The 22,932-nt window shown below is 50.1% G+C and overlaps 1 protein-coding gene across 1 annotated transcript in view; it reads left to right on the plus strand.

Moving 5' to 3' along the window:
- Positions 1–243: 243 nt before the first annotated feature.
- The window catches only part of LOC133116889 (nck-associated protein 5-like), a 125,534-nt gene continuing 102,845 nt past the window's right edge, over positions 244–22,932 (plus strand). The window contains exons 1-2 of the mRNA XM_061226894.1: positions 244–637; positions 14,714–14,777. Of these exons, the coding sequence (XP_061082878.1) occupies positions 14,775–14,777 (3 nt within the window). The 5' untranslated portion in view covers positions 244–637; positions 14,714–14,774. The remainder of the gene's footprint in view (positions 638–14,713; positions 14,778–22,932) is intronic.

Genomic DNA, 22,932 nt, shown 5'->3' on the forward strand with positions numbered 1-22,932 from the left:
CGCACGCTCTCTCGCCCCACAGTCACCCCCCCTCCCTCAGAGAGAAAAGTGGCACCTTCAAAGCCTGTAGCCCTCCCTCCCGCAACACATGTTACACCTCCAGCCTGAGAGAGAGAGAGAGAGAGAGAGAGAGAGAGGGTAGTCTTGTGTGTGAGAGAGAGAGGAAGGGGGACAGGGTATACACACAGCGCGATAGAGAGCGAGAGACAGAGCGCTTGCAGAGGCAGGGAGAGGAAGGGAGGGAGGGAGGCAGTGAGAGAGCAACACAGAGTGCTTGGAGAGAGAGAGAGAGAGAGAAGTCTGAGAGAGAGAGAGGTAGGAAGGCAACAAGAGAGAGGCAGAGTGTGAGAGTGTGCAGTGTAAGAGAGACACGGACAGACAGAGCGAAAGAGCTTTGCAAGAGACCGAGAGAGAGAGAGGAAGGGAGAGTGAGAGTGAGAGAAAGTGGCAAAGACAGCGTGAAGCGGCCGGTGAAAAGGAGCAAGAGCCGGGACGCGGGGAGGAGGAGGGGCAGAGAGTCTGTTGTGACAGGCTGAGCTGGGCTCTGTGGACGTTAACTTTATCTGCGGCCGGCCGGGGGATTACCATGCTCGCCGTGTGAAGAGAGGCTCCTTCAGGATGGACCGCCCCGGTCTGGGTAAGCGCACGCCGGGGGGGACTGCTCTCTCTCCCCACGCCGACTCGGTCCTCTTCCTCTGGGGCTCAGGGCTCCCTGGGACCGCGCTGCAGTTTAGCTCAAAGTTAAAGGTCCTGAGGGCTGGGGATTTGGGGGCGGGGGGGGGGGGGGGTGACGGGAAATTCAGGAGGGGGACTATGAGCAGTGCTCGTTATTTTAGGGCAGAGACAGGGGCAAAATCAGCGCTGGTGGCCGTACGGTGGCAAGGGCTTGGCCAGTGACTGAGGGAACTTGGCCGAGGGTTCGAGGAGCAGGAGCGGACCTCATGCCGCAGCACAGCAGGAGTCTGTTTCCAGTGCCGGCGTGCTTAGGGAACGTTGCTGTCATCCTCTTCGGATTCTGAACTAAGCCGTGACCGAGCGTGGATTTTGTTTGTTTCGTGTGCGCACGTGTGGGTTTCCATGCCTGAGCTTGACGGGGGGGTAGGGGGGTTTGGGGCAACCCAGCCAGGGCATCGGGGGGGGGCTCGGTCCTGCTGACCGGTGCGGTCCGGCTCGGTCCGGTGTTGCCGTCTTTTGAGCCATGCCGTTTCCTGGCTTCCAGATAGCAGCCCTCTGGGTGAATTACACAGCGCAGCTGCCAGCTAACATATCCAGCCACTCTGGGGAGATTACCCTCAGCAGCCCGTCCTCTGAGGCGGTAGCCTTGTTTCGGAAACGCCTGGAAGCCGGTCTCCGTGGCGTCTCAGATCTCCGCTCACGATGCCGTTCACGTACGGAGGTCATAAACACTGGCCGATGTTTATCAGTAGCGTCACCGCGGTGGAAGACGGGGCCGTAATAACCATGAATACAAAGTGGCTGGGCTTCAGTGTAGCACCGAGTGTAAACACGCATGCAGCCCATAAGGCTTTGCCTCAATGTGCTACAAGGTGGCAGTTGAGAACTTTTTGAAAATCAAGTCTGTGCTTCTGCTCCTGCACACCTCTGAGGGTCGCGGCGCGTCACCTAACCCCGCTGTCGCACGGAGTCATGTGTAAATGTATAAGGGAGTGAGGATGGGGGGGGAAAAACCAGACCACAGCTGCGTTTGAAACGCTCCCAAACCCTCGCTGTCTAAGACGCCTCTGACAGGGTTTGACTTTACAACTTAACTGCCGTTGGTAAGGAGAGGCGGGGGGGGGGGGGGAGGAGAGGCGGAGGGAGGGTCAGATTTCCTCACGCATGGCTTGAGGGGCAGTTTCTTGGTCATTTAAACTGTTTTTTAACAAGCAGCGCAACCTCCACAGCGAAGGGGCTGAGGGCGGTGAGCTCCAGACACATGCAAATGACAACAGGGAACAAAGGGGCTTTTTAACTCCTCTAAAACGGTGAATCAGCCCGAAACGTTTACCGCAGGCACCTGCGTTTACTGTGCTTAAGCACAAATCATGAAGAGGTGCACTCAACTGATCTGTTCTGCGAAGTCGCTTTATTTCCAGATTGTATTTTTCATGTTTATAAACCACCACACTTGCATTTATATTTGTGTTCTTGGGGCACTATCTGATATTGAAGCCTACTCCGTGCCCTCCACATTAGACATTATGTGCTGGCAATGTCCGTTCTGCTCCAGACGAACCTCGAATTGGCTGTTCCGAGTGTAGTGAAATTTAACTGCTGCACTGGCCCAATCATTGCTCAGCTTTGAATCACAGTGCTCCAGGCTGATGGGCTGTGATCTACAGGTAGGGAACGAACACACTTCCAGACTATTTGACTGTTTGGCGCACTGAACACAGACAGGGTTGAGGGTTCCAGCTCTTTGAAAAGAAACCACTTGCCTAAAAAATTATCTGCTGGTTTTTATGATTTTCTCCTGCTTTTACTCAGAGCGAATTGGCCTGAAAGTGATGTTCAGAGAAGGCCTGTTCAGAGTGCCTGGAATAAGCTTGTAAGGCACAAAGCATGTTCTTCATACACAGAAAGAGCCTGGAGACAAGTCTGGAAGAACTTGGAGGCAAACCCTCATTTGATTGGTCCACTAAATGGAGAGCAGCCTCCAATCGGTCATCTTGTAAAGCCGTCCACATTAGCTCACTGTAAGCGTGACCGCCAAAAGCGTTTGAGGGCCACAGATGTGTTGAGACTACTGTGTGTGGTCGCTAAGAGAGAGAGAGAGAGAGAGAGACACACACACAAGATGTACCTGAGGCTTAGAGTAAGAGGATTTGGAAGAGAAAGGATTTCATGGTGCGGAATTAAAAATGGAAATATCCGTCCGCATCACAGGAGGAATGGAGAAATATCTGTCATGGTGGTGCCACCCCCTCCCCACCCCCCACTGAGCCTGAATACTTCCCCTTTTTATAGAGAAGTTTGGATGCTGGCCTGAGTTTACCACTGGAATTTGCCATGCTTTGAATGTTGATAGCCAGGGGTCAGGGAGTTGATAAAAAAGACATTCGGAGATATAAATGTACACTGATTTAATAAAAGAAATAGTTTTGACTAAGATGGCAGTCAGGACATCACACGCCCGATCAGCTGACCTCACCGCATCCAGCAGGTAGCGGTCGACCAGCCCTTCTGGAAAAATGAGCACTGTTTTTTTTGTACCGCTGCCAAACTCTCATTGCAGTTGCTTGGGTCAAATACCAGCTCAGAAAAAGAAATGCCAGGCATTCCAAAGCATTTACTGACAGACAGCGTTGACAAGGGGGGGGGCAGACAAAGGCTCAGGGTGAAGGGCCCGGCCAGCGGCGGGGTTAAGGAGCTGGGATAGCACCCTGACGATCGCAGGCTCCGCACCCGGAGGGGTGGTGGGGGAAGTACACCGGAGCCCGATGCTAATTACAGCGCTGTGTAAATGGATGAGAATATGCGCTAAGCTAATAAACCGCGTGGTGGGAAGCATCGGCGCTCGGCATGCCAGGGCCTGCCCGTGGGAACCGCTGGCCTGTCCTGTCACTGGCTCGCTGGGGTGGCCATTCTCCACCAGGGCCACTGCATTCCCTGACCCCAGCCGCATATTTTAGCAGTCTTCCCAGAGGAACGGGGCAGACCCCGGTCATAGTCATTCGCCCTCGTCCCCGCAAAAAGAGCATTTTTATCCCACTTCTTGCCAAAGAAAAGGACTGTCGAGGCCCTTGTCAGCAGAACAAGAGTGGAGAGTCCGCTTCTTCCCCAAAAACCAAGAGGGGCGGTCTCAACCCATTCCCCAGAAAACAAGAGGGCCAATCCTGGCCTCTTTCAGCAAACTGACAGGGGCAATCTCCGGCTTGTGAAAATTTCCAGAGCACCCCCTTTCTTTTCCCACCGGGCCCTTTTAATTAGCCCCGGAGCCGCATCTCCAGGGAGTCTTATCAACCGCCCCCACCCCCCCCAAACAGCGTCTCCGCGGCAGGGAGAGCACGGCTGATCAAACGCCTCGCTGAGGAAGCGGGAGCCGCCGTGGTGCGCCCGCACCGTCGCCCGCGCCTCGCCCCGATGGATATCTCCTCTTAATTTCACTCGTCGCAGATCGCCATCAGGAAGTGCGTCCTTCTTGTCTGCACGCAGGAGCTCAGAGCTGCAGGGCCCAGAAGCTCCCGCAGGGTCCAGCCAACGCTGTGAACTCTCACACTGCAAAACATGTCTTAATAAGACTTCAGATCTTATTTTTTCTCTCAAGTAGAAAATATTATCTTGTTTTAATTACTGCTTGGCAAGTGTCATTTTCTTACCCCACTGGTAAATTCTGAAAATGGTTAAAAAAAATAAAATAGTTTAATATAAATGTAAAACTAGAGATTGACTTTTTGGGTTTTGCTGTGCAGTTACTGAATAGACATATCTGCAGATGATAGATTTCCGATGCAGAAAGTGAACATAGTTGGAGGCCATCATTTTGTTTTCGGTTTCTACACCACAACATTTGAATAACTTCAAAGGGCTGTGAAGAGCAGGCAGAGTTCTGTTTTCCTCTGGGCTAATTGCAAAATGTGACAACATGGCCAGGACTTCCAGTGCCTCCACTGAAGCCACATCCAAGTTTTGAAGGTGACTGGAAGATAAAAGCATTTAAGTGCTTTTTTTTTTTCTACTTGCTGAAGTGCATTGCCTTTGAACAGTTGAGTTCCGCGTGTTAAACCCTATTACAGTTTCGCCTGGAGTCTGAGATTATCCCTGCTCGATTGTCAGTCAACTGCCGCTGTCAAGCCAATGCGTATTAGTGGTTTCTGCTTCTTGGCATTTGCCCCTGCGTGAGTTCAACCCTGCGCAAGACTTTCTTTTATTCGTCTTTAAAAAAAGACATACTAATTTGTTCATTATTATTTACAAGTTAAGACTTGCTCTGCCACAGGCAGCTTGAACAATGGTTGGTGTTTCTGTTCGATACAAAGACATTTTCTTGGCACGCTCTTAGGTCTTCCTTACTTCATTCAGTGTTGCTCTCACTATTGTTATGTGTTTGACACAGTAGCCCTTAACCTATGAGGCCTATACAGGCCCATACCTATAGTTTTGTACAGGTTATCGGTTTCCAAAACCGATGAAGTACTTGACTATAGGGCACCATTGAAGTGACCCACATGGGCACGGACCCTGCAACCTTCTGCTTATACACCAGGATATATGTTCACAGGCCTTACTCATTTTCAGTTTGTCTCTCATGAACACGTGTACAACATGTCACGTGGAGCGGCAGTGTGCTGCCGGGGTCTACAGAGATGAACAGAAGATGAGTAAGGCCTGTGAGCATTAATGTTCTTGGATCAAGTCCCAAAATGGATATCATTTTAAGACTCTGACAATATGTGGGCTAGATATTTAGATAAGTGCCCTGACATGGAAAGTACTCATACTTAGCGATATGGCAGGCACGCCCTGATTAGATATTCAAGGAACGTACACACCGGGCGTATCAAGCCTTCTGTGCCTAACACTGCACTGTTTTCCCAAAAAGCTTTTTTCCAAAAAACGAATGCTGACCTTGCAGTCGCTATGCAGCGTTGCTGTTTGAAGGGGATTTCAGCTATGCGCGTTGATCTCTGACAGCTGAAATCTCCTCAGAGAATCATACGTTTGCCGCAGGAGAATAAACTGCATTTACATCTAGGTTCGAGAGAGAGAGTGGGCGAGTGTCAACAAACATCAATCACTGGGCCACCTAAATCTTTAATTGTCGCGTAATTGTGGGAAAAGCGAACAACCCCCGGCTGCCTTTGGTGCTACTGTTTGTCTTTGCTGGGGCGACCGTGGCTTGCCTCCTGCTACGTGTTGAAACATCATGTTTGTAACGTTTCCCCCGGGAGACTCCAAACACTGGAGGCCGTGTTTATGGTCTCTGAAATTCTTTAGGTGGAATGTCACCTAGAACACCAAACCGCCCTACTAGTGCTGGCTACTGGGCTATTCTCCTTGTGTTAGATCATGAGAGCTGGCTGTAATGGGTCTGCCATCAAAGAACAGGTTAACCCACAATGGCTTCAAGAAGGCCTTCTGGAGGACAAAGGGTTCATTTCTCAAAGACTGAACTGATAAGAATCCTTCAGAACGTCTTTGAAGATGCCTTCAGGCATCAGTCCATGTTGTTGACCTCTTGTGCTTCCGAGATATTTACTGAAGGTGAGGTCAAGTGCCTAGCTCACGGAAGAACATGGAGAGCACCATGCCTGCAACACAAAGGTTGTGAGTACTGTTCTTTTACAGCTATACTATTTCATTTGGGGCACGTCCTTCACGTTTTGTGGGACACTGACCCAGGGCCTCTTCTTCCTTCACGGTAAACGTTGGAGGCGGCCCCACGGCACGTCTGGTCCATCAGCGCGCACCTGGCCGTGCTCGGGAGGCAGCGCTTTCAGGCCCTGGCCCTGGCTCCGAGGCCTTTGAGCGCGGAGGTGAAATGTGGTAGCGCGACCGAGCAGGGCGGGGGGCGGGGGGTGGGAAAGCCGTGTGCACTCTCTGCATTCCAAGGCTGGCGGGCTGCAGGTTGCTAGGCTTCTGAATGAAAGAAATCTTTCATAGCGGTTAAAATGCCATCCTGTAATAAAAGATACCTTCTTTAAATACCTTGACTGTTCATTAACCACAGGCTGCCTTTAAAACACACTCTCCCCTTGAAAAAGACCGTCGTTTTTCGCCATGGAGATGGGGGACGTGACGTGCCTTCATTAAGAGCTCTGTTCAGGCGCCGGTGGAAATGGCCGTTTCGCGTTCTGATCGGTGTCGGTTCTGTTCAGTTACGGGCAGCGCTACCAAAATACGAAGGCTGTGGAAAATGTACAAAAGTAGTTTGTCGACCCACCATCTTCTTTTGAACTCTGAGCTGCTGTACTTTTCCAGTTTAATCGTATTGGTAATTTGTGCTGACTTAATCACGCTTAATGTTTGCAAGAGCTTTGTGCGCCATATAAGGAATGATTTCAATTACGGGAACAAGATTTGATTTTATTAGACACGGTTTGATGGTGTCAAAAAGGTTGGCGGTTTCATTTACTTAAAAACCAGCTTTAAAAAAAAAAAAAGTTAATCTTGAAAAGCAAGCAATCAAGAGCAGGTTCAGGAGGATTACCCAATAAATATGCGTGGGCTGACTCGTCTACCTCTGGCTCACGGGCTGTCATGAATGATTTAGGGGGGACGTGACGGGTGCCGCCTGCTAGCGAGGGCTCCTCATCACATTAGCGCTCGTTAATTATTCACGCCGGCGCTGCCAGGTATTGTTGTTCGGGAGACGCTTTTCCGCGGTTCGTTGTGTCACGCTGCCTTTGTTCCGCTTATCTCGCCTGTCTCCGAGGCCCCCTTCCCCCCCCCCCCCCCCCAGCCTGATCAAAGCCAGATCAGAGAAGTTCTGTTCCCGAATCGCAGGTAGGCTTCCCGCAGAGAACGCTGCTACCTCGCCGGCGATGGCAGGCGCCGACACGTTTAACGGGGAGGACGGGGAGGGCGCTACAACTCCCCGAGGCCTCCGGGACGTATGCACCGGGCGGAGCAGGGGGACGGTTTGGCTAAGAGCGGCCTTATAAAAGTGGCGACGCTTCTCAAAGCAGCCCACGCCATGTTTAAGATCCGTTTAAAGTGCCTTTTAAGTGACTCTCAGGGCTCAGGAAAGCCTTGAGCTCAGCTTATTTAACCACAACTGAAACAAAGCTCAGCTGTCCAGTGGTCCAAACTTGAGGTTTTACGCTATTGTTAAGAGCTTTGCGATTGGCTAACAGTGTTTTACGGTCAACCCCCCTACAGTTTTCCAGTACGCTGTTTAGGACATTTACTGTTTAGTTTACACCTGAGAGAGAATAGGGGCACTGTTAGAGGTGGCAGATTAACAGATGGAATGTGTGTCTCGTGATTAGCCCAGGATTATTCACCTTGGGTGGAGCAAGGGAAGGCATGCGCCCATAGGCGTGGTCAAACTTTGAGTCAGCGCAAACTGATGCTGCCGTGCAAGTACAAACAGCACGGTGCTCGTCTGGAAACTGCTGGTCATGACCAGACTAATACAGCCAACATCTTGCGCGGGATCACATCTGTAGCATTTCCATCATGATGAATAGTCTCACCTGAGGCTTTCTCAGGGTTGGCTCGTGGTGTGTAGTTGCAGCATGCGGCTTCACATATGAGGGTAGGGAGGGAGGTAGCTGCTGAAGGTTACCTGGGTCTACGAGGGCGAAGCCAGTTGGCCAGGACCAGGTAGTTACCATGGCTACTCTCCTCTGTCGAGAAAGACGGGGGGGTTGGGGGGAGGGGGGGGGGGTTGCTGAGAGAAACAGTTTTCTCCTATCTGTCTGCTTCCCACACTTACCGGCTCCAGCTTCTGCCTGAGCCGCAACTGTAAATTTCACACAACCACAAACTCGCTCTCCAAGCCGGGCTGACCTATTTGTGCGGCGCAGTGCATGTTGAACGGTACACAACTCTCCGAACAGTCTTCAGTTACATGCATGTAATGGAATACCACTGTGCGACTTACCAACCGTACTGCCATTTTCCACAGAGCCTCCCATGGAGGCCCCCATAGATTTATGGCATCCATAAAGGAGTCTAATGGCCCTCTAAAGAAGATGTAAAATACCATTTACCTTAAGCTGTTCATTTAACATCTAAGCGTGCTGTGAAACTTTGTTGATGTTCTCTGGAAAAAGTCGATAAACATTTAAAAACGATCCCTCGAGAAAGCGTTTTGGCTGGAAATTTGGTGGTGGAACTCAACACCATTTCTCAAATGTTGGGCTTTCCAAACCCTTTCCTTTCAATGTATCTTCTTACTGAGCACCGTTCTCCCAGTGGTGGGTAATTTATCTTACCCTCCGTGACACCTCTGTATGTGCTCTTTGTCCTACTGTCTGCAAAAGGCTCTACACTTCGATGATTGCAGATACATTACCCAGAAAAAGCTGCTTGGTTTATATGTAGTAACCTCAGGCCAGTGGCTTAACCTGATGCCCAATCACACGTTACCTAAGATGCTTTATGCCAGGATGGAGTTGCTGCTGGATCACAGCAGTGTTGCAGTAATGGTTGTACTGGAGCCATGCTGGTTGGAAGCTGACTGAGATGAACTGAAAATTAAACGCTAGTCTGGGACAGGAGTCTGAGCTAGTCCGTGAATGCCTTGTTTCCAGCGAATCCCATGCATTGACATATTTACGATTCAGACACCTCTCCGGAATAAGAATCATGTTTATAGATTTGATGTAATGTTTTTTTATTTTTAGCCCTGTCTCTGTGCTGTTAATAGAGTGGAGATTAATAGAAATGGAGCAGAGCTCAGGGATGGCAGGCATAATAAACACAGACCTGGCGTGCCTCCATCTCTGAAGCTCGTCCACACCGCGGGTCCCCGAGCTGACCAATCCGCCGGCCCGCTCGCCGTCGTTCGATGAATCATCGTCCCCGTCGGTGACACGGGGCAGCGCTTCCGCTGCCGAAGAGGCTGTTCGTCGCAAACGAAGGGGTCATTTGAGTTCCCTCTTTCGCTCGATGACAGATTTGGACGTGTCCCAAATGCGGCAGCAGGCAGAGGAGCCCAGGAGCGCACTCACTAATAATTATCTCAGATTAAACGAGGAGACGACCGGCATTGTGGGCGTGAGCCGAGAGCGTTGAGCGCACGGGTGCCTGCCAGCTGTGTTCTCCACTTTTTCGGCTGCCAGTTGTTACCTGCCATAACATTAAAACAAGATATCTCTGCTTGGAGTTAAGCTGTTAAACTTCACCACAATATTTACATTTTAAAATTTTCTTGTCATTTGGCAGACACTTTTAATGCAAAGCGACTTAAATTTGCGTATGTTCTTCCACAAGTCAAAAGCAGCAAATTCTTAACTATCGAAACACGCATGAAGAGCTGTTCTAAACAAAAAGACAGTAGTCGTCGTAAGTGCAATTTTTGCAGATCACATGTAAGAGACTCTTAGCATTTTTTTAAAGAATATCAGTGGTTCCCTTACAGTGAAAGTGTAACCCCTGACTTTAACTGGGTCTCATTTTCTCATGTGTCTGCAACAGTTCCAGCTCAGCTGCAGTCACATTAAAGATGGAGCAGTGGCCCAGTGTAGCTACACACAGCAGTGTTGTGTGAGAGAGACCGGGTTTAAAGCTTCAGTGTGGAGCTCTGCGGTAGCAGTGTTGTGTGAGGGAGACCGGGTTTAAAGCTTCAGTGTGGAGCTCTCTGCTGTAGCAGTGTTGTGTGAGGGAGACCGGGTTTAAAGCTTCAGTGAGGAGCTCTGCTGGAGCAGTGTTGTGTGAGAGAGACCGGGTTTAAAGCGATGTGGACTGACTGAAGCTGATGCAGGGCTTCAGTGTGGAGCTCTCTGCTAGCAGTGTTGTGTGAGAGAGAGACCCGTGTTTTTTAAGGGATGTGGGCTGGCTGAAGGCTTCAGTGTGGAGCGCTCTCTGCTGTGGCCCCGTTTCAGGCTGCCCTCCGTGGCGCGGGCGTGGGAATCAGGGTGAGGTTAGCGGGCGGCGCTCCACTGAAGCGTGGCCCCAAGCCACCAGTTCTCCTCCCCTGGCACACAGCTCCGGGCCTCGGTGCTGCCAGGCCATTCCACTCCAGTGAGAACAGCTGGAGTCCACCAAGATGCCAGTCTTTATTTGTTGATTGTTTTGATTGGCCTAATCGAGTTTACCCGCCGAGTTCCACTAATCACCAGGAAACAAGATGGAAATGAGGGGGGAAGGGAGCCTTCACACACACGCAAGTGCACACGTACACATATACACGCACTAACAGATTCACGCAGGCACCTGTACGCACACTCAACCGCACATATACATCCACTCACACGTAGACACGCACAGGCACATACTGTAGCAATCCGGTTCTTCCAGCTAGCTGTGAAGCGGGTCTGCAGTAGAGGAGCCAACGACATCATCCCATGCTGGGAAACCCCCCCCCCCCCCCCCATCGCCAGGCAACGAGGAAATCACAGCGGCCCCGCCTTCAGACAGGCAGCCAGCTCTAATCAGAGGTCCCCTAACCACCCCTAACTGCTGACTCCTCCAGCGCGCGGCGGTCACGTGACCACACACAGCCGGCTGTTTGCGCCGGGCCCCTCGCGCTGATTAGAGGGCGGGGCTGGCGTGTTGCTTTAATTCCGGCACGGCTCCCAGACACTTCCAGCTAATCAGCGGCGCATCATAACAGCCCCCCCCCCCCCCCCCCCCGGCGAGCCTTCGATCCGCACGGCAGCAGGCTCCGAGCAGCCGGGGACGGACGCGGGGCCGCTCATTACACGCCACGCTGGGAAAGTAACGACAGTGAGTACAGGCGGCCTGTAGCGTAGTGGTTAAGGTAAATGACTGGGACACGAAAGGTCGGTGGTTCTAATCCCGGTGTAGCCACAATAAGGTCCGCACAGCCGTTGGGCCCTTGAGCAAGGCCCTCGACCCTGCATTGCTCCAGGGGAGGATTGTCTCCTGCTTAGTCTAATCAACTGCACGTCGCTCTGCATAAGAGCGTCTGCCAAATGCCAATAATGTAATGTAATGTAATGTAACGACAGCACGGCCTCCTTCACCACGTCTGTTTCGCAGCCCGAACGTGGCGATAAACCCCGAACGGATCTCGCAGTCTGGGAGGAAACCTGAGCGTGATTAGGAGCCTTTTCCCTCCAGCCTTTCCGGGCCTGCCGTCACGCGAAAAGGCTCCGTCCGCATTGCAACCTTATTTAATCAAACAGCCAGACTCCGGGAGTCCAATTTCGAAGAAAAAAAAAAAAGTCAATACATCCCTTCAGGCACCATGCGACGCTAACTTATTTCTAGACTTAAATTTGCGCCATTAACATACCAATTTGCCGATCCCCGCGAGGAACCGAAATCGGATACTCGGTGTTACAATTAAATGCGCTGCAGAGAAACTCTGTTTTGACTGCCGGTTAAATATGTACCAATTACTATAATTATGTTTTATACAGAATGTCAAATGATGTCTTTTTGGCAATGACTCTCTCTGGCGCGTGAGCCACGTTTCCTTTCATGTCCCCTCCTCTCTGGGTCGTGTCTGCGCATAAGCGCGCTGAAAGCTGGCGGTAATGGACCGGGTCTGGAGAAGAGGTCTCCGCAGGCCCGGAGAAAACCCAGAGGTGGGACAGACCGGGACGCGTGAGGCTGTTAGAGTGAGCCGGCTCTCTCTCGCATCTGTTCACAGAGTGTGTATTTTTGCGGTTTTTGTGTCTTTGGTCTTTCGCGGCTTCCCAGCTGGTTCTCAGCTGCTGTGGGTCCTTCATGACGTGGCTGAGCTTGTGAGAAAAAGGCTCTCAGAATCTGCTGTCAAAGTGGCCGTTTTTCATGTTGCTTTGCCGATTGTTCATTTTTCCACCCATAGCGTGTGATATTTTATGGGAATTTGTTGATTTCTTACATTGGTTGTTATAATGCTGCCAAATGGTATGCTTTTCTTTTTCTATAATGTTAATTTGCTAAATGGCCGTTTTCAGTGGATGTAGCATTAGGTTTACATTTAAAGTGGCAGTTGCCAATTGGCATTTTTCACTAGCTGAACCACTATGTTGTCAAATGGCCAGTTTTCATTGGCTGATTGCAGTCCCTGTTAAGCTTAGCTCATTACATTTCAGCCATTTTAAATTAATGTTCTGTCTCGGAAGAAAGTGAATTGCAGTTCTCTGCCTCTAAGCTGGCGAAGCTGTTTTCAGTGTGAAGATAAGAATAATCCCACCAAATGCATTGCGGCTATTATCTGGACCAAAATAGCGCTGCGTGCTCTAAGCTTGACTGTCATTTAAAAGAAAACCTTTAATTAATTTCATCCTCCAATTAATTGTACAGTAAATTATATTTGTGAATGTAAATCACTGATAAAGGGCTTCTCAAACCACTGCCATAGATGCCCTTTAAGTAAGGGCAGTATCCCAACCTGATTATAGTAATACAATTAGAATATCAATTTAGGACATGTGAAAAGACGTCTTTGACCGAAGTTGACTCTTTGACCAATCGGATTACGGCTCTGCGAGAGGCAGTCAGCCGAAGGTAGCGGGAAGCGGTTGACTGAAGTGGACAGGAATGTGTGTGCATTAGAGTCTTTTCCCCCTGGAGTCGAGGTGCTGGGTCACAGGCCAAGAGATTCAGCTGCGCTCGTACACACACACACACACACTCACACACACACACACACACACACACATGCACAGACACACACTCACACACACACAGTCACACTCACACTCACACTCACACACACATATACACATACACACATACACACACACACACACACACACACACACACGCACGCACAGACACACACTCACACACACACACACATATACACATACACACACACACACACACTACACACTCACTCACACACACACACGCTACGCACTCACACACAGACACACAGACACACAGACACACACTCACACACACACACACACACACACATATACACATACACATACACACACACACACACTACACACTCACACACACACACACACACGCACAGACACACTCACACACGCACACACATATACACATACACACACTCACACACACACACACTACACACTCACACTCACACACACACACACACTACGCACTCACACACACACACACAGGCACAGACACACACTAACACACACACACACATATACACAGACACACACTCTCACACACACACACACACACACACACACACTGTTTTTGACCCCGGTTTCCACTCCACTCTGTTTATAGCTCCCCGTGCAGCATGTGCATGACTTGGCACCGGCTCATTGGATAATGCATGCGCTTAATACATAAACAGCCAAATGTAGGTTATGCACCGCACATTATACATACCTGTGTCCCTTCATGTGTGTCTGTTTTCCTTTTTCATTCATATTATTTTAAAAAATTTCCCTACTGACATGACAGTCATGACATCCCGCTCAACGGGGATTCAACAGTTGGGTTCATCCGTTTTTGCCCTTCATGCTGTGAGAAGAACTCCATAAGGGGAAATTTTTGCCATTTCGCACAAAGCCTGGAGTGTAATGTTTATGGTTGAGCGTGAAGCGTCACATATTTCATGCTGATAACGGAGACATAAGTCAGTCTGCTGAGCCGTTCGGCGCAGACAGCGGGGCGAGAGTGAAACCGCAGTGTTAATTCTGCTCTGTTTCCTCCAGACATCAGACTATGAGAGGTATGCGTGCCTACGAGTGGCTGCCACTCAACAAAGTGGAAGAAGCTGCACAGAGCACTGTCTGTGTCAGCACATCAAAGAGAACATACTTAAGGTGTTTCATCAGATGGGCAGATGATGCATGTGCTGTACGTCTGTGTCTGCGTTTGTGTGTAGAGGCTGTCTGCGTGGGTGATTGTGTGTACGTACGGTGTGTGTGTGTATGTGTGTGTGTGTGTGTGTGTGCGTTTGTGTGTGTAGAGGCTGTCTGCGTGGGTTATTGTGTGTACGTACGGTGTGTGCGTGTGCGTGTTTGTGTGTAGAGGCTGTCTGCGTGGGTGATTGTGTGTATGTACTGTGTGTGTGTGTGTGTGTGCATGTGTGTCTGTGTGTGTGGCTCTCTGCTGCATGGCGTGTCTGGTTTTGTTGTCCTGACCTTGTGGGGACGTGGTGATGGAAGTCACAAGCTGCTCACTTGCCCTTGTTCTCCGCCCTCTGATCCAGGGAGAAGCTGGCCGTGGCTCGTCTGCAGAGAGAGGTCGCACGAAGCAAGAGCGAGGGAACAATGGTACCCTTTCCTCTGTTTTTCTGTTTCTCTCTCCCTCTCTTCTTCTCTCTCTCTATTTTCTCCACTCTCTCTCTTTCTCTCTTTGTCCTCGTCCTTTTCATCTCCTTTTCTCGGAAGGATTCGAAAGGTCTCTCACTTAACCCCGTTCAGCGCGTTCCGCAGATGGATTTGAACCATTGTTTGCTTTCGGTTTACTGAAAAACGACATAAACGTTTCAAGTTAATCTGGGTCATCCGAGCACAGTCCCTCCCCCCAAGGACTGGAATTCCACATCCCGGTTTGTACTGTATGTCTAATCGGAGCTGGATATGAACTGCCCGCTTTGCTGGGACACATCAGTGTTTAGCGTTTGTAAGCGGGCCTGGCGTTTGGCGAGGGTTTTTACTGTAGGGTTATTTCTGCATGGCCGATTGGCTCCCGCCAAGTCACCGCCGTCGTGTCAGAGCTGAGTAACGGGAGGACGGCGATCCCTAAAAGCTGATTGGCGGAGTGTACACAAAGCGTCATTGTAGGAGCAGCGGGGAGGGGCGGGGGTAGCAGGAGCCGGCCACGTGGAGGGAGAGGTTGGGGGGGGTCGATCAGCTGACCGCGTCCGCGTGAGACCGGGAGTCGATCCGGCCGCGGACGCAGCCCCGCTCCGACCGCAGAGCCAAAGCCCTCACGTGGGAACCGGACGGTTAGCTGGGCCTCTGCTAGCATTAGCATTAGACCCAGAGGGGCCCCTGCGGGTCACATCAGCGAGAGGCCCAAATTCCTCACGCAGGTGACTCTGGGTGTTCGGCATGCAGGGCTTAAGCCACGCGGTGTGTGGTGGGGCAGGGTGGAGGTGTTCAGGCTGACAGCATTGTGAGGACCAGGCAGGCCAGCGGGGGGTCCTGAGTGGGGTGACGCGGGGGGTCTTTTACCCATCATTACCCTGAGCCTGTTTCTGTCCATGCGCTGCCCTAGCAGTTTTTAAACTGTTTGAAATGCTGCTGCATTTCACTCATACTCTTCACATCAAGTTAGGCATTCATATCAAAGATTGCCTTAAACCACATAGGTCTTAAGATCTTACAATTGAGGAATAGCTCATCGACAACAGGACCACAAAAAACATAACAAAATAACTCAAATTATTTCATGAAAAGCATATAAAGACCAGTGGCTTGGCTAATCTCTTTCTCTTGCTTGTTTATTGTTTAGAATGAGTAAAAAAGGTTTTAGGATAATCAAGAAATAAAGGTAAATGACCTGAATCTCCCCAGCTAGCTTCCAGAATAGTCAGCAAGCCAAGCGGTTTGTGGAAGGAGCTGGTGTGAATTTGGAGTCATTTTGTTTGGGAGAGAGATGACCAGAAGCAGATGTTGTGTGTTTCGGCTGACATTGTTTTGGAGAGGTTTGGTTTGGTGGTTTCTGGATGGAGTTGGTGTTAATTGTTTTGGAGAGACTGGTTTGGTTGTTTGGTGGTTTCATGTGAATTTGACACAGCTGAGGTAGCCGGGTATGCAAGGCAGCCATTCTGAGATGCGCATAACACATCCAGACACAGACTCAGACACAGAAATAAGTGTCTGTACTGAGGCACAGATGCTCATACTGACTGTACTGAGACACATACACAGTCTGTACTGAGACACAGACACACACTGTCTGTACCTCCTAGGGCGGCCTGTAGCGTAGTGGTTAAGGTACATGACTGGGACACCCAATGTTGGTGGTTCGATCCCCAGTGTAGCCACAATAAGATCTGCAGAGCCGTTGGGCCCCTGAGCAAGGCCCTTAACCCTGCATTGCTCCAAGGTAGGATTGTCTCCTGATTAGTCTAATCAACTGTACGTTGCTCTGGATAAGAGCGTCTGCCAAATGCCAATAATGTAATGTAATGTAATGTACTGAGACGCAGACACACTGTTTGTACTGAGACGCAGACACACTGTCTGTACTGAGACAGACACATACTGTCTGTACTGAGACGCAGACACACACTGTCTGTACTGAGACGCAGACACACACTGTCTGTACTGAGACGCAGACACACACTGTCTGTACTGAGACACAGACACACACTGTCTGTACTGAGACACAGACACACACTGTCTGTACTGAGACACAGACACACACTGTCTGTACTGAGATGCAGACACACACTGTCTGTACTGAGACACAGACACACACTGTCTGTACTGAGATACAGACACAGACTGTCTGTACTGAGATACAGACACAGACTGTCTGTACTGAGACACAGACACACACTGTCTGTACTGAGACACAGACACACACTGTCTGTACTGAGATGCAGACACACACTGTCTGTACTGAGATACAGACACTGTCTGTACTGAGACGCAGACACACACTGTCTGTACTGAGACGCAGACACACACTGTCTGTACTGAGACGCAGACACACACTGTCTGTACTGAGACACAGACACACACTGTCTGTACTGAGATACAGACACACTGTCTGTACTGAGACGCAGACACACACTGTCTGTACTGAGACGCAGACACACACTGTCTGTACTGAGACACAGACACACACTGTCTGTACTGAGACACAGACACACACTGTCTGTACTGAGATGCAGACACACACTGTCTGTACTGAGACACAGACACACACTGTCTGTACTGAGATACAGACACAGACTGTCTGTACTGAGACACAGACACACACTGTCTGTACTGAGATGCAGACACACACTGTCTGTACTGAGATACAGACACTGTCTGTACTGAGACGCAGACACACACTGTCTGTACTGAGACGCAGACACACACTGTCTGTACTGAGACGCAGACACACACTGTCTGTACTGAGACACAGACACACACTGTCTGTACTGAGATACAGACACACTGTCTGTACTGAGACGCAGACACACACTGTCTGTACTGAGACGCAGACACACACTGTCTGTACTGAGACGCAGACACACACTGTCTGTACTGAGACACAGACGCACACAAACACACACTGCCTGCAGCGTGTCAGACACACACGGCACTGGGCCCCCTGCCTCTGCAGCGGTGATGCCACTCAGACTCCTGTGAGTGGAGTCCATGCTAATTAGCACCCAGAGTAGGGGCTTTAAGGACGACTTATCAGTGCCAGACAGAGGGGGAAGAGCGGGCGGGAGTGAGAGGGGGGGCCATTGTGCGGCGGGATTATCCTGCTGGAGTCTCCACGGCGACTCTCCCGAGCCGCTCTCAGAAAAGCTTATGGACTCGTACTCCATGGTGGGAGTTAATAAAAAAGGGGAAAAATTGATGCTGCTTCTGGGAGATAATTATCAAAGTGCTGGCAGAGCAACTCCCACCCCCTTCTGGCACAGAAACCCCGAAAACCAGATTGGGGGGTGGGGGGGCTGGTATGAGGGGGGTACCCTTTGAAGTCCACGTCCTTGGGTTTGTCCGCTGCCCCCTATATTAGTCCTCGTCCCCGCCCAAAGCATGCCTTTTATACCCAGCTTTATTTAACCCAATCTGAGAGCAGAAATGGGATTTCGGAACATTGGTGCATCAGGGCTCAGATTTGTGGGGTCTGGGTGGTTGAAGCACCGCAGATGGATTATTCCAGATGGAAACGCATCCAGCCAGCTCTTTATTACTGGGTGAAGGCTAGCCTCGGTAATGGAGGATTGGATCCAGCCCTTTTTAAAGACCCATTTTACAGCAGGCTTGATACCCGTAATGTGTTCTCTTTTATGGATCTTCTGAAGGAAGACCTCTCTTGCACTCTCTCTCTCCGTCTCTCTCTCCCTCCATCTCCCCCTTTAATTTATCCTCAGGTCTGTATCTTGTTACTGAGAGAAAATGATAAAATAGTTTATTCGCGAGGCGTAGATGGGGGAAATATGTCGGTGTTTTAGATATCGTGTTGGCTCTGTGTCACACGGACAGACGAAGGAATGATATCAGCCCCTTAAATTCCCCTAACCCCGTATCCCTCCCTATAAACCGATCAAAGGACGGACCAGACCACTGATTAGCGACAGGCCCGATGCTAATGAACTCCCGGGGAGGCCTGCTCAACCCGGCACCTCGCTGTGTGAGGAGCGGACAAGCTCGTAACAGCCTCCGTTGTGTTTCATTCCCATTTCTAATAAACTGCAATAACAACAAGCAACAGTGAGGCTGTTGCCAGGGTATGGCAGTCTGTGTCATGTGACCACGCCGTGTGTGCGTTTTCGGAGGAATGTTCCACTCGTGCCTGCTCCAGAACAGGCCTCCCCTGTAGTTTTTACCCTTCGAAGAATTTAACACCCACAAATCACTGCCCCCAGGTGATCCCTTTAAATTTCCCAGAAGGTATTTGATAGCAACGCCTGCAGTGTTTTTTTTTTCCGTGGTTTTGTCGACTGAAGCGTGAAACGGGAGAACAGAGGCCGCCCTCTGTCCCGCAAGCACAGGCCGTGTTTGCCCAAACCTCGGCCGGCGTAGGTTCCCCCCCGCCCGGAGCTTTCACACGCCCCGAAAAAAACCACATCAACCTCAGGGCCCGCGCCGCTCTGAAGAGTCGCCCCTCTGAAGCCGTGTTTTCAAACGCCACTTTGAAAAACTCCCCGGCAGGATGCGGGGTTTCCTGTTCGAAAAAACCGGCCACTTGTAACGCCCGAGAGGAGGGGGGTGGGGGGCGGCGGCCGCGGTCGTCCGTGGAGTTTCCGTGTAAAAACAGGAGGGCTGGAAGCGGCTGTCCAAACAGCCCAGCGGAATAAAGGCTCGCTGCTCTCGGAGAGACGCGCTTTGCTTTCTTTACCTGCGCGCCTCACGACCTTGACTGAGAAATAACAACGCGCCGTCGGCTCTGTGTGCCGGCCGCCAGCTCGTTAGCGCGGCTCGCTTGCCGATTAAAAACAGAAAAGAAAATAAAGCTTTTGTGGATCAGCACTTTTATGGAAGAGGGCACGCAATCTACACAATCCTTTGTTGTCTTTCGCTTTACTCGCAGGTAGAAAGCAGGGGAGGGGTCCGGGTAGAGAAGGGACTGGAGCTGAGAAAGTGGGGGAATCTGGCCAACAGTCAGCTGCCCTGTGGGATAGCACACATCTCTCCTAACTGACACTTTTTTATTGGACCGGTGACGGCTCCGCAAAATGGCACACCGTGAAGGTCTGCTCTGGGACTCATTTTTTGGATAATCAAAGGAAGCATGGATGGGAAAAAGGCAGTAAGTGATGGGGTGATGGTAGTAGGGGTGAACCGATGAGGCGGTTGGCCCCCGCCTCTTCCTGCCACCCAGTCACATCTGATCCCCTGATCCCTGACAGTCCTGAGTGGCGTATCAGTGGACCACAGGTGCCACGTCTGTGAGCGGGGCTTTATCAGGCCCCAGCAGTGCAGGAGTGACAGGTCCCAGAACAGCACTGTGTGCGCACAGGGCCTGATGTCTCCTGACAGGCCGGACTAAATCCTATCTGCCCATGTGTGTGTGTGTGTGTGTGTTTGTGTATGTGTGTGTGTGCCTCAATGTGTGTGTGTGTGTGTGTGTGTATGCATGCGTGTGTGTGTGTCTCCATGTGTGTCTGCCTCAATGTGTGTATGGGTGTGTGTGTCTGTGTGTGTATCTGTATCTGTGTGTGTGTGTGTGTGTGTGTGTGTATACGTGTGTGTGTGTGTGTATACATGTGTATGTGTGTGTGTGTGTGTGTGTTTGGGGAACTACATTCTCATGGCATTGATAAATGGGCTGCTCTAGTGATTTGCCATATGCCTATTCCCTAGGTGTGTGAGAGGCACACAGTTGCTCTGGGTAAGCGATCGCTCTTTTACCATAATGCTCTGCTCTAATGATTATTTTCTCCCAGACACATCAAAAGATCCAGCACATATCAGACAATATATCAATTGTGAAGATTAATAATTGAACAGTGCTGTTTAGTATGTATGCATACATTTAAATATTAAAGGGTAGAGCATTGTGAACATAAACTGCATGTTCTAGCATTTATTCTGGATATTTCTCTAAATTGCTTCACTCCATTTTGACTATTCTTATTTGAGGGCTGGAATATCACTTCTGTCACCTATGTATGTACAGTGTGTTGTTTGGTATGTCAGATCATACAGCAAACCAGGGTGCGTAGCTTGCCAATTATAGAGGCTTAACTGTATAGCTGGCACATAATGCAGTTAAGCTCATTATGTTGATGGTTTTGTCATTGGTCATTATTACAACAATCGGCCCTTTAGATGTTTGACAGTTGCAGGTGGAGCAGGTGTACCTCCAACCGCAGTCACTGATTCTGTGATGTCACTTCCTCTTACTCCGCGCTACTTTAACAGCCAGTGGCTTTGCCTGTGCACAGTGCTGTTCTGTGGTAGAACAAAGGCAGTGACCAGCCGTAAAAAGACTCTAACAGGATTACATCATCTTCTCTCTCTTTCTCTCTTTCTCTTACTCCTTCGGTCTCTCTCTCCCGTCTTTGTGTCCCAGCGCCTCCCTTTCTGCGGCGCCGTTCACAAACGTGCCAAAAATCTCCTGTAATCAGCGAGCCCGCGGCCCTCCTTATCACCCGCCGCTGCTTCCCAGCTCCGCCAGGTCCGTCTGGGGAGGAGGGAGGGGGGCGTTTATTACCGAACGGCAAACCTGCTGTATCCCCCAGAGCCTGCGTGTGCCCACATTAGGGTGGGGGGGATGGGGGGGTTGCCCGGGGGCTTTGATACAGCGAGTGCCCCGAATGGGGCTTTAGCGTGTAATGAAGAGATTATAAATCCCCCCCGGCTCCCCTTCACACCTGCCCACGCACCGCAGTGCAAACACTGGCCTCCCCAGAGACCCCGCCTCTAATTAATTTAAAGTCCCTCCTCGGCCAATCGGAACGCGCGCTGGGGGAAAGGGGTGGGGATGGGGTCGGGGGGGGGGGGTTGAGGGGGGGGATGACAGGGTTGGGGTCCGGGTTGGTAACAGGACGACAGAGAGGCAGGGTAATGGAAACCCACAGCGATTTAACCGAAAATGACCTGGCTGTATTTTATGGCTTCAATATACTGTTTCCGTGTAACGACATTGTGACCACAGTTACGGAGTGGGGAACCACATGTGGTAGAATGATGATGTGGAGTAGACATTAATCTTACTGTGTGCCCGCGTGCACATTGCTTTCTGCTTGGGGCCACTCTAAAGTGCATGTAAACATATTTTTTGTAAAGTTTTTGTATAATAAAAGGAAAGATAAGATAAATGTAAAATGAAAGTACATATACCTAGGTATACTGTACAATTCATATGATTTCCATTTAGATTTTTAATAAACAGTTTGACCTGAAAGTAGACTATTTTTTGTAACAAATACAGAAATGCAATTTTCTATCATAATCCTGCCCCCAACATGATTTGAGATTAATCCCAAGGGGGAGGTGGTGGGGGGGCAATTGAAACTGCTTTGGGGTCAGCGCTTGAGGGAGAGAATGACTCTGTACCATTTACTCAGGATGAGAAGGCCATCTACAGGAGAAACTGTGGAACATGTTCCCGTCCCGGCTGAGAGTGATGGAGGAATCACTCTCACACGGCAAAGCTAAATGTCAAATGCAGCCTAGTGTAGTACTGTTTAAACACATAAATGGCACCACAGCACACAGGAACTCAGTCCTCATGTTAGATTTTCCTATATTTTTCCAGATTTAGCCTTTCCCTCCTACTTTTTATGGACTTTACCCACCCCCCCACACCCTCAAACAAGATTACATTAAGAAATGTACTCAAAATAAATATTTATACTATTTAATTTGATCTCAGGAGCATTTCAGACTGCACAAAAATATGCAATGTTGAAATTTAATGAGGCCAGTCTAATTAAAGGGTTGAAAATATATAAATTGCAAAAACAGTGGAGTTGTGCATTTTAACATGTCGTAAAAGTGTTATTTCATTGTTACTGAAGCTCTTGGCTTCCATGTGTGTCTGCGGCAGGTTTAGGGTTTTATGACAGTGGGTGTGCTGCCCAGGGCGTGTTTAAAGCTGCTGGGATTAGACCAGAGCTACACCAACACTGCTACTGGTTCATGGAGTAGGGTCAGACGCTTCTGACCTCAGTGATGCTCAGCGTTTCAGGTGCTTCTGACGTCAGTGATGCTCAGTTTTTCAGGCTCTTCTGACCTCAGTGTTTCAGGCACTTCTGACCTCAGTGATGCTCAGTGTTTCAGGCTCTTCTGACCTCAGTGA

The sequence above is a fragment of the Conger conger genome, chromosome 17 (genome assembly GCF_963514075.1).
Source record: "Conger conger chromosome 17, fConCon1.1, whole genome shotgun sequence".
In the NCBI taxonomy this organism is placed as follows: domain Eukaryota; kingdom Metazoa; phylum Chordata; class Actinopteri; order Anguilliformes; family Congridae; genus Conger; species Conger conger.